We start from the raw sequence: 15,595 nt of genomic DNA, 5'->3' as shown, positions 1-15,595 counted from the left end.
TGTGCTGCTGACTCCTACCTGCTGCTGCTACTGAAAACTCAACATGAAAACTTTTGGAGCTGAAGGTAAATGTGTCCACTTCCCCCACATCCTCCACAGCCTCGCTCTCCTCTGTGATATTTCAATGTGGTACTTCTTTGTGTCCATCAGGTGAGTCCTGCCTCTGGTTCAGCTGCATCTGAAGAGAATCACAGAACACGTGTAAAGTTTTAGTTGTGACTGTGACTGTAAATCTAAAGTCGGGATGTTTTATTGGATGCAGGAGTCTCTAACCTGACTGGACTTCACAGCATGTCTTCCTGCTGCTCTGTGTCTTCTGTCTGTGCTGCAGTGAAGTCTGAGACGTCCTCATAAACAGGACAAGAGTCCAGCTGATGAGGAGAGACGACAAAATGAAGCTCAAAGGACCTCGTTCATGAACTGACATCAAATCAGATCAGTTAAGTTATTATAACTGTGATATAGAGGAGGTTTTATCAAGACGGCCTCTCTCTCTGTCTCACCTCTATCATCTCGACAGATTCTTGTGGTTCAGTGGTGGAGCTCAGAGTTTTCTTCTTCCTGGATCGAGTCCAACAACAACAAATACAAAACTCCACATTCAGTAACTCATATCACTAAAACTAAATGAAGTCTGAAGAAGAAAACAAAAGAGCAGATGGATTCTGATTGTTTCACCTCGTCCACAGACTCAGGAGAAGAAGAGGAATCAGCATCAAGACCACCACAGTCAACCTGATGATGTTCATTATCATTGTTGAATTCACTAGAAATACACACAGATATGTGATGAGAATCAATAAATCACTTTTCCAGGTGATGCTGTCTGTTAATCAGTCAGTCAGAGTCCTCCACCTCTGACATGATGGAGGTTCCTCCCTGAACACAGCTACAGAAAAACTGTCTCTGAACGCAGACAGGAAATGTTATTTTCTCTGCACCAGTTATGAGTTGTTACATATTAACATGTTAATCTGGTCTGGTGGCAGTAAACAGGTGTGTGTGCAGGTGAATGAAGATAACTCACCTGCCACAGTCAGATGTACGGTGGTTTTGTTTCTTCCTCTTCTGTTCTGGGCTTCACAGGAATAATTCCCACTGTGTTCAGCTCTGAAGTCAGTGATGGTGAAGATCTGTCCTGATGCTTTTGGTGAGTCTTCATTCTCCTTGTACCAGGTGTAATTAGCTGCTGGGTTAGCATCACTGCTACAGGTCAGAGTCACTGAACTGCCCTCCACTATCTCAGCAGAGGGACTCACTGACACAGAGGGAAGCTTTGGAGCATCTGGAGGAGAAAACATTTTACATTTTAACTTTAAGACTGCAGATCAGTTTCAGATGAAAAACAGGTGAAATACAGAACAGGAAAGATTAGTCATAGAGTAGGTGATTTAGGTCAGTTCAACCTTTTGCAACATCTGTTAAATAAAACTAGTGGCTGTCTTCTTAAATTGGGTGAAAAATTGTCAGATTTCACTTGTGAAAATCCTTCCATCATTTGTTCATCATTTAAAAAGTGTGTGTGTGGTTGTGTGATTGTGTGTGTGTGTGAGGGCAACTTGTTCCTGTTCCATTTTTAAGAGCAAACTGTTGTAAATTACATCACACAAATATGTTTCAAATGTGTTCTAAATACTAGGGAACTGGAAAAGAAAATTATAGTTATCAATTCCAATCTCCAGTGAATTTATGGCACCAACTAATGATGCTGGTTCTGTAATTTAAAGTCCGTGTAAACCAAAATCAGCCATTTTCTTCTAAACACATCAAACAGGTCATAAATGTGTTACTTAAAACATGTAAAAGCCATTCGGCCATGTAGAATTTAATTTTGGAGCTAGGCTCACAAACAGTTTTTCAACATTTCTGTGTTCAGGATTTAATGGGCGGGTCAGAAATCATGCAAATCATGGCCACGTTACGTAACGCGGCCATATGATTTGCATAAACCCCGCCCTGCTGCGGAAGTGCTATAAATACGTTCAGCGCGTCAGCTTCAGCGGTTCTCCCACTCACTCTCCAGTCTCGGATAGCATTGCTTACAATAGTTTGCAGCTAGCTAACCAGTCAACCAGTCAGCTAACCAGCCATGTCTCCTCCACATCCTCTGCATCTTTCCTGGATGCCACAGTGTGCAGGGTGACTGTGCTGTTAGCTTATTTAAGTTTCCTTCGGATGACAACGTAAGGAAACGGGGGAGTCCGTTGACGCTGGTCAACTCCGTCCCCGGCTTGCATCCTCTCCTCCCGCCAACGAGGAGATGTGGCCGCTGCTGACCGCCGCTGACACTCTCCGTCCCGCTGACGGCGGGTCCCACCGGCATGATGTGGCCGCGCCGCAGCCGACCCTCTCCGTCCTGCTGACGGCGGGTCCCACCGGCGGTATGTGGCGGTAGTATCAGGGCCGCATTATTGGTGAGCCGTCCCAGTGTGAACGGATAATCCGGAGGCGTGGAGCGAGGGCGTGTCGGTCTGACAGTCTAACTGCACAGGTCCTTCACTTAACTAAATACAGAGAAATGTCCCACAAAGCAACGTTACATGACCGAACAAAAGTAACGTAGTAACTGTAACTGTCTTTAGCAACTTATATGAGGAAAACAAATACCACAGCTGTATGTGGAGAAGCGTCTGTCCTCCTGTCCGTCCCCTCCCTGTCCTCCCGACTCTTCCTCACATTTCTGCTCACAAAACAGCGTCTGTCACGCTTGTCACAAGACTTTAACTCACCGAGTGTTTGACGAAAATAAATCACCGCGACCGCCAGCCCTCCTGACCAAGACTACAGGAAACTGTCCCCCAGAAAACGGCCTCCGTCCCCGCGAGTAACAGAGTCAGACAGCGTCCTGTTTACTGATGGTGATTATGTATAATTATGTCATTTAGCGTGAAAAACTTCACTCTGTCACTTTCCAGGATGTTTAGTGGGTCAGGATCTCAATCACTACACATTATAACAGCATCTATATGATTATAAACTGTCCGTGGGTTTATATAGACAAGGGGAACACCTGGGGAACACCTGGGGAGACACCGACGTCATTAACATGACGTGTAGCCCCCGCCGCATGGGCGTGGTTCCAGCGCCTCTATCTGACACGCCCCCAGTGTTTCACAGCAGAAAGAAGTGCTTGTTTTTCCATGATTTTGAGACCTAATTTTATATACTTAACAATTTTTTTAATCTTTCAAATTTGGCTCAGTGGTCAATGATACATGTTTCTTTGGTGTGACAAACTCATAACACAATTTTTTTGCCGCTTTACACGGACTTTAACTGTGTGTGAAACAAAACGTTTTCTCTTCCTTGTATCCTCAAAGTTTGGCCATGTAAAAAAGACAATATAGCAAATTTGTTTCCATCAAAATATTACATACAGAGGTGGTTTCTGGATCAATGAACATCTGTGCAGATCTGGAAACAGTTTGTAAATCAAACATCATTTCATCATCTACTGTAGCTGCTCAGTGAACAACAGCAGCAGACTGTGAAGGTGAAACAGGCAGAGCTGGAGAAAGTGCACCATCAGCAAAACACCTGACTGGGTAATAAAGTTTTAAAAAGTCATTAGTTGATTTAAATCAGCTGCGATTTTACTCACATGTCACATTAATATAGATGTATTTAGACGTCCTCCTCCCCAGCTCGTTCTCAGTTGTACAGTAATACTCTCCAGAGTCAGAGGACTGGATGGAGCTGAAGACAAGCTGTGGTTCTTTACTGAGAGGATGAAGGTCTGGACCTCCATTCTCCTTGTACCAGGTGTAATTAGCTGCTGGGTTAGCATCACTGCTACAGGTCAGAGTCACTGAACTGCCCTCCACTATCTCAGCAGAGGGACTCACTGACACAGAGGGAAGTCTTGGAGCATCTGGAGAAGATGTGAACATGTATTATTCATAGATATCACAACATTTTTTTAAATGTCTTTGTTTCTTTTTGATTGTCTCCATTATCACAGCAGCTGTTCATGTTGTTACTATAATGGGAACTGACAGTCATTAACAAGCTGTTAGAAATGTTTAATTTCCAAAACCTTAACACATTGTTATCCATACTGTACATGCTGGTTGTGTTCAGGTCCTGTTTGCAGAGTCCTGACAGTGTGAATGTTGCTTCTCCTCTAGTTGTTCCAGTTTAACTTTATTCATTTACATATAATTCTGCTGCATCTACAACTTTTAGAAGCCAGTGTGTCTGCACGTCTTTTTTCCTGATACAGATCAAACTCACAGACTGGAGGAGAGCCGTAGTTCTCATGTCCTTTCAAAGCACAAGAGATGATGTCTCCAGGATAAACCCGGCCTTTAAAAGAAGATGTCTCCACCCCTGTGACTTCCTCTCCGTTGTGGAACCAGACGTAGGAAAGACGACCAGCTGGACTGCAGCTGCTGTGACACTTCAGCTCTGCCTCAGTATCAGACTGGTGGACTGTTATTCTGGTCACCTGCACCTGCAGAGCTGGATATGAGAACAAGAAACAATATTATTATCACTGGTTCTAACAGAAATCACTGATAGATGTACACACACGACAACACAACAGTTACTATTCCTAGAACTAGCAGTGAACATTAGTGCCAACACAACAGTAATTATTACACAAACTCATGATGATCCATCATTTTCAACATCTTCACAGTTTCTTAATGTTCTGTGTTGATGTTTTACATCAGTGTGTGTTCATCAGTACCTGTGACAGTCAGAGTTGTACCAGGTAAACTACTGTTCCACTCAAAGCTTCCTGTTGTGAATCTGAAGTGATACTGAGCTGAATCACTCCCTGTCAGGTCAGTGATTCTCAGAGTGGAGCGTCCTGTCTCTGATTCAAGGACCTGAACACGACCTGCAAACTGGGAGTCTTCACTAAGGTCCTCAGGCTGTGAAGGACTCTGCCACTGATAACTCTGATGAGGACTGAACCAGAATTTGGATGTGATGGATTCAGGACTGTTGAACAAACAAGAAATGTCCACTGATGAGCCTTTGAAGGCACAGATGCTTCTGTCAGTGTAAATCACTCTGTTGCAGGTTTGACCATCAACACCTGAAAGATAAAACAAAGTTTGGATCATTTTTAAACCAGAGTTGATGAAGAGTCACAATGAAGGTCTCCATATTAAAATACATGTAGTTATCAGACTCCATCAGATGGTGTTATGTTAGTGTAGTAAACTCACACACTGGAGGAGAGGGGAAATCCTCATGTCCTTCAACAGCACAGGAAAAACTGTCTGCATAATTAAAGTAGTTTGAATAAGTAGAAGATGTTTGTGACTGAACTTTCTGTCCATTTTTGTACCAGATGTAGGAAGAATGAGCAGGTAGACGACAACTGCTGTGACACTTCAGCTCTCTCCAGCTAGAAAATAAGGATGTGGTCACCTTCACCTGTAGATCTGGATCTGAAGAAGGAACAAGAATGTTATTTTAGACAAACTGTCAACAAACACACACAACACATTTATATTATTGTTGTCCAGTTGTGGTACATTTGGAAATATTACAGTATGGATAAAATGTTACCTGTGACCCTCAAAGTGACTCCAGGTGAACCAGTATATCTCCCACCTGGTTGGTTTGTTATGAATCTGAACTTGTACTCAGCTGAGTCGCTCTCTCTCAGGTCTGTGATTCTCAGAGTGCAGCTCTTCTCAGAACAACTGTACTCAACACGATCTTGATAATCTGAGTCTGTTTTCAGATCCACATGTTGATATCTTCTCTCTTTGGTGAACCAGAATGTTTCCTTAACTTCAGTATCAACACCATCTATTCTGGATGGGTATGTGTAGGTGCAGCTCATGTCCACTGTTGATCCTTTTAAAGCACAGATCTCAGTAGAGCTGTAAGTCATTCCCCAGCCATCCTGACCCTGTATCACTGTAACACAGAGAACATCAGAAAACACAATGACACTGAATTACTTCAGTTAACAATCAGTTAATGAGACAAAAGTGATCAAACTACCAATATGATGTGGAGGAAAGGTAACATGGACGTGCTTCAAAATCCTCGATTATCAGACTAATAACTGTCATCAACAGTTCTTAATCATGCGTCAACAAAAAGTCGTCCACACAGAAAATTAATAAAAACATATTTTACACTTTTCTGTGATGTTGAAGAAAAGTTGTACAAAATACTCGTGTTACTCCACCCACATGTTAACTTCCCTTTGATAGGCACTTTCTAACTAATGCTTTAAATAAATAACACTTTATGACTTTTGTATGTTATTTCTGAATGACACCAGGATGAACACAAACAAAGGAAGAGTGGAAGATGCGAACATGCTTTCTACAGTTAAACTCAGTGTGCACCCAGTCTGAAGGTGCAGTGAAGTGAACAGGAATGTATTGAACCTGTGACCTTTAATGCAGTTTACTGACCAGGATAAGAGGAGAAATATTATTGATTAGAGTCTGTGCTGTTCTTGGTCAGTTCTCTCTGTTCACCCTGTGATCAGGATGCTGCTGAGTGTGAAAACTACAAAAATAGAAGCAGAACACTGAGGTGTCAAACTGCTTCAAGCAGCTATGATGTAAAGATAAGCTGTCTGCATATAGCATGGAAACATCACACTGACGTTAGACAGCACTAACAGAACTAGCAGGGAGTGGTGCGGATGTACGATCATATACAAGAAGTACAGTCAGTTTTTGGGGTTTTACTGTGAGAACAATATCCCTCCAAAGAACTTCACATGAGCTGCTGCTTCTGCAGCCAGGGTCGACTTTAGAACACATTAAACAGAAAGAGAAGGGAAAAGTTCTGAAAACCCAAAATATTCTCAGTTTACAGCGTGTAAAAGTGCTGAGCACACAGCTACTTCATGCAAAAGTCCAGATTCCCTCTTTAAATGCAGTAAATGTAACTGTACCTGACACAGAGAGAAGGAAGACGACAAATCCACTCACTGCTGCAGTTAAACTCATATCTGCTCCTCTGATCTCTCTGTGAGGTTTCAGAGACAATAAAACATGTCAGCAGATAAAATAATGATGCACACAGGAGGTTTACAGTATCAGTCACATCTACAAACAATTCTACTTACAATGAAGACGGACGTCGTCTTGAAAGAAGCCGTTCCTCAGTCGTCAGTGAGCAGAAGACAGATATCACACTCTTAAACCACTAGATGTACTTCCTCTTTAGCTTATTAACATACATGACGTGCCAAGTGCGAGTAAACACCCACATCAGACTAAAGTTGTGTTTAACACACATAGTTCAAGATGACTGGTAGGATCTGATGAGGACACACAACGGTTTTAATGATTTTGGCTCATTTAGGTGGTTTAGATTGATAAACTGTGTCCAACATGTAGATCGGGATAAAATCAAAAAAGTGTGACCTAACATTTGAAAAAACAGCCAAACCTCACAGTGTGCAGAGAAACAGAACATGACTATCTGCATGGCTACACACCACTGAAGGTAAGAGAGAAAGTGTCTTTTTGTAATTTGGGTGAACTGACCCTTTAAAGCTGACAGAGGAGGAAGCACTCACAGTGATGAAGCCTGAATGTGCCACACTTAAACTTCCCCATCAGAGGGCAGTGAACCATCAGAGATACTGAATCAGGAGCCTGGAACAACATTTTATCCTCCATCAGTGAATGCTACATTACATTCAGATTTAATTTATCTTCACATTTTATCACTAAAACTTCATTTTGACTTGTTTACTCTGGACATTTAATTTATGAAGCATCACAGGTAGAAACTGTGGTTCAACAGCAAGGTGAGGACCCTGCTAAGGACCCGGGATTCTGTGTTTAAGTCTGGGGACCTGCAGGCCTACAAGCAAGCTCAGCGAAGCCTGAGGAGAGACATCAATGAGGCCAAACGCAGCTACAAGCAGCGCATAGAGGAGCACTTTAACAGCAACAACTCCAGAAGCATGTGGCAGGGGAGAAAGACTCTGACTGGCTATAACGACAGCTACACAGCCACCAACTCCACAGACCGCACACTGCCAGACTACCTCAACAACTTCTTTTCTTGCTTTGACTGGCGGATTGCTGTTGACACACACCCTGCTCTACCAGGGAAGGACAACGCCATTCAGCTGGACCAACATCAGGTCAGATCCACCCTGCGTAGAGTCAACGCCAGGAAAGCAGCTGGTCCAGACAGAGTCACTGGTAGGATTCTCAAGTCCTGCACAGACCAGCTAGCGGAGGTATTCACCACCATCTTCAACCTCTCGCTACTACAATCTGCAGTCCCCACCTGCCTGAAGTCAGCCACCATCATTCCAGTCCCGAAGAAAGGTACAGTGAACTGCCCTAATGACGATCGCCGAGTTGTTCTCATCCCCATAATTACAAAATGTTATGAGAGACTCATCCTCTCTCACATTAAATCTGCCCTCCCTGCTGACCTGGACCAACACCAGTTTGCCTATCGAGTGAACAGATCGCCAGAGGATGCTCCACTCCACACAGCCCTGACACACCTGGACCAGCCCAACACGTATGTAAGAGTGCTGATTGTGGACTTCAGCTCAGCATTCAACACGGTCATCCCCCATAAACTAATCTACAAACTGAGCAACCTGGGCTTAGGCAGTTCACTGTGCACATGGATACTGGACTTTCTTAGCAACAGACCACAACACATCAGGATGGGAGGCCACACATCATCCACTCTCATCCTGAACACTGGCACACCACAGGGATGTGTCCTCAGCCCACTCCTCTACTCCGTCTTCACCCATGACTGCTCCCTCATCCACCCACCAACACCATCGTCAGATTTGCTGATGACACGACCATCGTAGGGCTGATAACTAATAAAAACACGTCAGCCAACAGGGAGGAGATTCAGCATCTGACAGAATGTTCGGAAAATAACCTGGACTTAAACACCTCGAAAACCAAGGAACTGATTGTGGATTTCCAGAAATCCAAACCCACACAGCTCTCTGCCCTCTACATGCACAGGAGGAGGTAGAGAGGGTAGACAGCTTTAAGTTCCTTGGGGTTCACATCTCGGCCGACCTCACCTGGACCACACACATTTCTCATCAGGTGGGGAAGGCCCAACAGAGACTTTACTTCCTCAGGAAGCTGAAGCACGCTCACCTCCCTCAACACCTGCTGACCAACTTCTATCGGTCAGCGATAGAAAGCCTCCTGACCTACTGCTGCACGATGTGTTTCTGCAGCTGCACAGCACAGGACAGGAAGGACCTGCAGCGGGTGGTGAGGACAGCGGAGTGTGTCATCAGGACGACACTACCCCCTCTCAGAGACATTTACACTGGCCAACTCAAAAAGAAGGCCAGCTGTGTCATCAAGGACCCCACTCACCCCGGACATTACCTGTTCTCCCCCCTGCCCTCTGGGAAGAGATAAAGAGAGAGGGGGTTGTAGCTGATTCTGTGGTCTGTCCAGGGACCATGGTCTCTGGCACGGACCAGTGGTCACTACCACTAGGGGCGCTAAAAACACTGGTCGCGACCAGCTCCTCAGTGGTCGCGACCAGTTGCTCTGTGGCACAGACCAGTGGTCACAACCACTAGGGGCGCTAAAGATACTGGTCCTGACCAGCTCCTCAGTGATCTGCCCTGTGGTTTCTGTGGTCTGTGAAGCAGCTTTGGTGTTTTCTTTTCTTTCCGGTCATTTGGCAGCACTGTTAGCTGGATAAATGTCAGAGATCATAATCTTTTGTCTATAAAATACACTATATCAGAAATATCATGATTAATATTGTTATTATCATTGATTATGAAGATATGTGGGGTCAGGACCAGCTGGTCTGCGGCAGGGACCAGTGGTCACTACCACTAGGGGCGCTGAAGATACTGGTCCTGACCAGCTCCTCAGTGATCGGCCCTGTGGTCCCTGTGGTCTGTGAAGGGCTTTTATTATTTTCTCTTCTTTCCGGTCGTTTTGACAGCACTGTTAGCTGGATAAATGTCAGAGATCATTATCCTTTGTCTATAAAATACACCATATCAGAATTATTATGATTAATATTGTTATTATCATTGATTATGAAGATCTGTGTGGTCAGGACCAGCTGGTCTGCGGCAGGGACCAGTGGTCACTACCACTAGGGGCGCTAAAAACACTGGTCACGACCAGTGGCACAGTGGTCATGACCAGCTGCTATGTGATCTCTTCCGTTGTTTGGACCAGTTGAGTGATCTGTGGAGTGTTTGTTTCTTTGTATTTATTTTTATTACAACTTTTCCCTTTTCTCACTGTGTTAGCAGAATAGCCTAAATGTGAGAAGCCATAATCGTTTGTCTATCCAATGTTTATCTTAATTGTCTATCACATTTAATTGTCTATCACATTTAATCTCAAATGTTAACCTACTGGAACTCAAAAACATATACTTATGCTAATATATATATAGCTTCCCTCAAACCTTAAGTATGAATATGGCAGAATATAATAACCCCTTTGTGTACCTGTGGAAGGAACATTAGTATTCCTATTTAGGCTACATGCAGATAGATTTATAGATTTAATTATGTTAAATATTAGTTTCTAAATTGGCTAAAATTTTTGTCCTGTGTTTTATTATTATCATAATCATGATCAACTAATTAAAGGCAAAAGTACAAAATCATTCAATGATCAGGAATCTTCAAGTAAAAAGTATCTGTATCGGTATCGGCAATACTGGCCCTGTAATTACTTGGATTGATACCAAAATTAGCAGTATCACCCACCCCTACCTTTAAACCAATGAAATGAAGGAAACGGTTGGTGATTCAGTTCATGACAAATCAGGAGCAATTTCCAATTTTGAAGCCAGATGTGATCGTATTGATCATATACCTATGTTCATTCTAAATCCACAATTTCTCATCAACACTTGAGAATTCGCTCCCATGAGTCTTTGCGCCATCAGCGCTCACTGTCTGCAAACGGTACTCCTCTGGTCACTACACTTTTCGCTAGGATTCCCAGGCACATTCCGACAATCCGTCTTAATCTTTGCTTACGTTATTTTTTTTCCTACTAAAATGTTTTCTTTTATGCAGGCTACAATTGACATCCTGGTGAGATTAGAGGGTTTTTTCCAGATTGTATGCAGAGAAAATCCTTGGAACAATCATCGAGTGATCATCTACATTTATTTGATATTAGTTTCTAGACCAAGATTTGATACAAAGGGTAATGTGACAAGCTTTTAAAATGCAACACATTGGTAAAGTTTAAACCAGTCAGGAAGACATGGACCTGCATAATCGATAGTTCTACTCATATAACTACAACTAATAATGATAATTTAATTATTGTTTCTCTGCTATCAGAAAGAAAACTCCGAGTGCCAAAGTGCAAATCAAACAGACTGAAGTTATTGTTCATCCCGACTTCTATCAAGCTGTTGAACAACAGAACTAAAATTAAGCTTCCACATTGTCAGTGTTAAAATGTATAGTGTCTTCCATGTTTTGAGATGTTTTAATGTTGATTTTATAATTGTTTTTATGTCTGTCTGTTGATGAGGTATGCTTGTTTCTGTGAAGCAACAAATTGTAGCACTGTGCCCAAGGCAAATGTTCCCTCAGGGAAAATAAAGCTATTTCTGTTCTATTCTATAATGATTTCCATTAATTGTAAAGATCAATAATATTTGACAGACAAAAGATAATTATTTGTATTTATTTATTTTTTACATTTATTCAGCACAGTGTTGCCAACACAATGAGAAAAGGGAGAAGGTGTATTAAATGTACAATAACTACTCCAAAGACCACTCAGTAAGACAACAAGCAGATGACGAGGACCACAGGACAGATCAGTGTCTCTAGCGCCCCTAGTGGTAGTGACCACTGGTACGTGCAAAAGACCATGGTCCCTGGACAGACCACGGAATCAGCTACAATGAAAGTACTACTCATACAACTACGACTAATAATAACAATTTAATCATTGTTATTATGATTTCTGTTAATAGTAATCAATAACATTGGATAGACAAACGGCTTCTCACATTTAGGCTATTCTGCTAAAACAGTGAGAAAAGGGAAAAGTTGTGTTAAAAATAAATACAAAGAAACAAACACTCCACAGATCACTCAACTGGTCCAAACAACGGAAGAGATCACAGAGCAGCTGGTCATGACCACTGTGCCACTGGTCGTGACCAGTGTTTTTAGCACCCCTAGTGGTAGTGACCACTGGTCCCTGCCGCAGACCAGCTGGTCCTGACCACACAGATCCTTCATAATCAATGATAATAACAATATTTATCATAATAATTCTGATATGGTGTATTTTATAGACAAAGGATAATGATCTCTGACATTTATCCAGCTAACAGTGCTGTCAAAACGACCGGAAAGAAGAGAAAATAATAAAAGCCCTTCACAGACCACAGGGACCACAGGGCCGACCACTGAGGAGCTGGTCGCGACCAGTGTTTTTAGCGCCCCTAGTGGTAGTGACCACTGGTCCCTGCCGCAGACCAGCTGGTCCTTACCCCACATATCTTCATAATCAATGATAATAACAATATTAATCATAATAATTCTGATATAGTGTATTTTACAGACAAAAGATTATGATCTCTGACATTTATCCAGCTAACAGTGCTGCCAAATGACCGGAAAGAAGAGAAAATACCAAAGCTGCTTCACAGACCACAGAAACCACAGGGCAGATCACTGAGGAGCTGGTCAGGACCAGTATCTTTAGCACCCCTAGTGGTAGTGACCACTGGTCTGTGCCAGAGACCAGCTGGTCCTGACCCCACATATCTTCATAATCAATGATAATAACAATATTAATCATGATATTTCTGATATAGTGTATTTTATAGACAAAAGATTATGATCTCTGACATTTATCCAGCTAACAGTGCTGTCAAAACGACCGGAAAGGGGAGAAAATACTAAAGCCGCTTCACAGACCACAGGGACCACAGGGCAGATCACTGAGGAGCTGGTCAGGACCAGTATCTTTAGCGCCCCTAGTGGTTGTGACCACTGGTCTGTGCCACAGAGCAACTGGTCGCGACCACTGAGGAGCTGGTCGCGACCAGTGTTTCTAGCGCCCCTAGTGCTAGTGACCACTGGTCCGTGCCAGAGACCATGGTCCCTGGACAGACCACAGAATCAGCTACAACCCCTGCTGGATAAAGATCCATCAGATCTAAAACAAACAGACTGAAGAACACTTTCTTCCCACAGGCAGTGAAATGCACATTTTTTTCTGAAAACATATAATTTATGAAGCATCACAGGAAGTGTTTGAGTTCATGAGTCCATAGTTCAGGGTACAGATCAAAAACTTTACACCCCTTATAATCAAGGTGTCGCATAAACCTGGACTTTTATTCTGAAAGGGCTTCACATTAAGTGAACTTGGATCTACTCTGCTTCATTCAATCAATCCAAAATAATTTAATGGAACCTAAAAGAGAGTTATGGCTTAAATATTAGTTTAGGTCCTCCTCAGTAAAAACTTTCTCTGTGCATCTTCATATCAGCAACATCCCAAATCATAAAGAACCATTAAACTGTGGCACATTTCATTCTTATGGACACAAAATGTGACAATGTCAGAAATAAGCCAAAGCTAAAGGACAGAGTTGAATTTATATGTCTTATATCTGGTGAACAAATAATAATCTCAAACATTAACAGAAGAATAATTAGTTTAAAACTGAAGTTTAAACGTTCTGCACACTAATGTTTCACCTACAGAGCTGTCCAACAGCTCCTTCACTTGTTGTGGAAGCTGGCTGTTGATTTGACTCAGCAGCAGAAATAATTGGAAAATGTAACATCTGTCAAAGTGTTTTACTACTGGACTTATGTTTGGTGTTAATGTGTGAAAATATAAACTGTACATGAAGTAAAATGTGATGCTCTCAGCTCACTGTCTCACTTTGAACTCACTTTATTGGCTTTGTCAGCCAGGACAGGTGAAAACCCAGAAGCTGATCAGAGACTTTTCAGATATTATTTATTATTCTGTAGAATTTCAAAATACATTTTGTTTAACATCTCATCCATTTCTATAATATAACTGACTGTACCGGTTAAAATAAGCTCTCATAGTTTAAGCAGTAAGCTGATCTGAACAATAAATCATGTCTGACAGCTGGACATGATTCAGTTGAAGCTGCCGACTCCACGTTCTTCTAAACTTCCTGCTACATGCTGCTGCTGACTGTCTGTGCTGCTGACTCCTACCTGCTGCTGCTACTGAAAACTCAACATGAAAACTTTTGGAGCTGAAGGTAAATGTGTCCACTTCCCCCACATCCTCCACAGCCTCGCTCTCCTCTGTGATATTTCAATGTGGTACTTCTTTGTGTCCATCAGGTGAGTCCTGCCTCTGGTTCAGCTGCATCTGAAGACAATCACAGAACACATGTGTAAAGTTTTAGTTGTGACTGTGACTGTAAATCTAAAGTCGGGATGTGTTATTGGATGCAGGAGTCTCTAACCTGACTGGACTTCACAGCATGTCTTCCTGCTGCTCTGTGACTTCTGTCTGTGCTGCAGTGAAGTCTGAGACGTCCTCATAAACAGGACAAGAGTCCAACTGATGAGGAGAGACGACAAAATGAAGCTCAAAGGACCTCGTTCATGAACCGGCATCAAATCAGATCAGTCAAGTTATTATAACTGTGATATAGAGGAGGTTCTGTCAAGACGGCCTCTCTCTCTGTCTCACCTCTATCATCTCGACAAATTCTTGTGGTTCAGTGGTGGAGCTCAGAGTTTTCTTCTTCCTGGATCGAGTCCAACACAACAACAACAAAATTCAACATTCAGTAACTCATATCACTAAAACTAAATGAAGTCTGAAGAAGAAAATAAAAGAGCAGATGGATTCTGATTGTTTCACCTCGTCCACAGACTCAGGAGAAGAAGAGGAATCAGCATCAAGACCACCACAGTCAACTTGATGATGTTCATTATCATTGTTGAATTCACTAGAAATACACACAGATATGTGATGAGAATCAATAAATCACTTTTCCAGGTGATGCTGTCTGTTAATCAGTCAGTCAGAGTCCTCCACCTCTGACATGATGGAGGTTCCTCCCTGAACACAGCTACAGAAAAACTGTCTCTGAACGCAGACAGGAAATGTTATTTTCTCTGCACCAGTTATGAGTTGTTACATATTAACATGTTAATCTGGTCTGGTGCAGTAAACAGGTGTGTGTGCAGGTGAATGAAGATAACTCACCTGCCACAGTCAGACGTACGGTGATTTTGTTTCTTCCTCTTCTGTTCTGGGCTTCACAGTAATAATTCCCACTGTGTTCAGCTCTGATGTCAGTGATGGTGAAGATCTGTCCTGATGCTTTTGGTGAGTCTTCATTCTCCTTGTACCAGGTGTATTTAGCTGCTGGGTTAGCATCACTGCTACAGGTCAGAGTCACTGAACTGCCCTCCACTATCTCAGCAGAGGGACTCACTGACACAGAGGGAAGCTTTGGAGCATCTGGAGGAGAAAACATGAACATGTATTACTTTAAGATAACTGGGTCACATGACATGAAAGATATTCTAAAAAACAGCAGTTATTTTGTATTAATTTATTTATGCTAAGTAATTTAATGACGGTCCCTAAATCAGTCTCAGTGATTCAGCGCAAGGCTC

At 42.5% G+C, this 15,595-nt stretch overlaps 2 protein-coding genes and 4 long non-coding RNA genes across 6 annotated transcripts in view; 3 read left to right on the top strand and 3 right to left on the bottom strand.

Annotated features, from left to right (window-relative positions):
- Window positions 1-15,595, top strand: part of LOC115588307 (B-cell receptor CD22-like) — a 342,428-nt gene that overhangs the window by 53,772 nt on the left and 273,061 nt on the right. The window lies entirely within an intron of this gene.
- The window catches only part of LOC115587743 (uncharacterized), a 232,600-nt gene that overhangs the window by 19,631 nt on the left and 197,374 nt on the right, over window positions 1-15,595 (top strand). The window lies entirely within an intron of this gene.
- The window catches only part of LOC115587750 (uncharacterized), a 219,348-nt gene that overhangs the window by 18,841 nt on the left and 184,912 nt on the right, over window positions 1-15,595 (top strand). The window lies entirely within an intron of this gene.
- Window positions 8-1,174, bottom strand: LOC115587627 (uncharacterized). Its single transcript, XR_003985094.1, has 5 exons — window positions 1,028-1,174; window positions 679-766; window positions 504-561; window positions 274-371; window positions 8-178 (listed from the first exon to the last, which is right to left on the bottom strand). It is a non-coding gene; the product is annotated as an uncharacterized LOC115587627 (long non-coding RNA).
- On the bottom strand, window positions 4,574-9,348 carry LOC115587383 (uncharacterized). The gene is made up of 4 exons (XM_030427217.1): window positions 6,884-9,348; window positions 5,527-5,883; window positions 5,181-5,405; window positions 4,574-5,047 (listed from the first exon to the last, which is right to left on the bottom strand). The coding sequence occupies exons 1-4, from the start codon at window positions 6,936-6,938 to the stop codon at window positions 4,668-4,670; spliced, it is 1,017 nt and encodes a 338-aa protein (XP_030283077.1). The 5' UTR covers window positions 6,939-9,348; the 3' UTR covers window positions 4,574-4,667.
- Window positions 13,924-15,247, bottom strand: LOC115587659 (uncharacterized). Its single transcript, XR_003985118.1, has 5 exons — window positions 15,180-15,247; window positions 14,832-14,919; window positions 14,658-14,715; window positions 14,428-14,525; window positions 13,924-14,330 (listed from the first exon to the last, which is right to left on the bottom strand). It is a non-coding gene; the product is annotated as an uncharacterized LOC115587659 (long non-coding RNA).

Source organism: Sparus aurata, chromosome 1 (assembly GCF_900880675.1).
Source record: "Sparus aurata chromosome 1, fSpaAur1.1, whole genome shotgun sequence".
NCBI lineage: Eukaryota > Metazoa > Chordata > Actinopteri > Spariformes > Sparidae > Sparus > Sparus aurata.
This window is presented reverse-complemented; position numbering and strand designations above follow the sequence as displayed.

Coding starts and splice junctions, on each gene's coding strand:
- LOC115587383 (XM_030427217.1), bottom strand. CDS start 6,938: ATGAGTTTAACTGCAGCAGTGAGTGGATTTGTCGTCTTCCTTCTCTCT. Junction 5,884..6,883: donor CTTCCTTCTCTCTGTGTCAG/GTACAGTTACAT, acceptor TCTGTGTTACAG/TGATACAGGGTCAGGATGGC. Junction 5,048..5,180: donor TTTCCCCTCTCCTCCAGTGT/GTGAGTTTACTA, acceptor TTTATCTTTCAG/GTGTTGATGGTCAAACCTGC.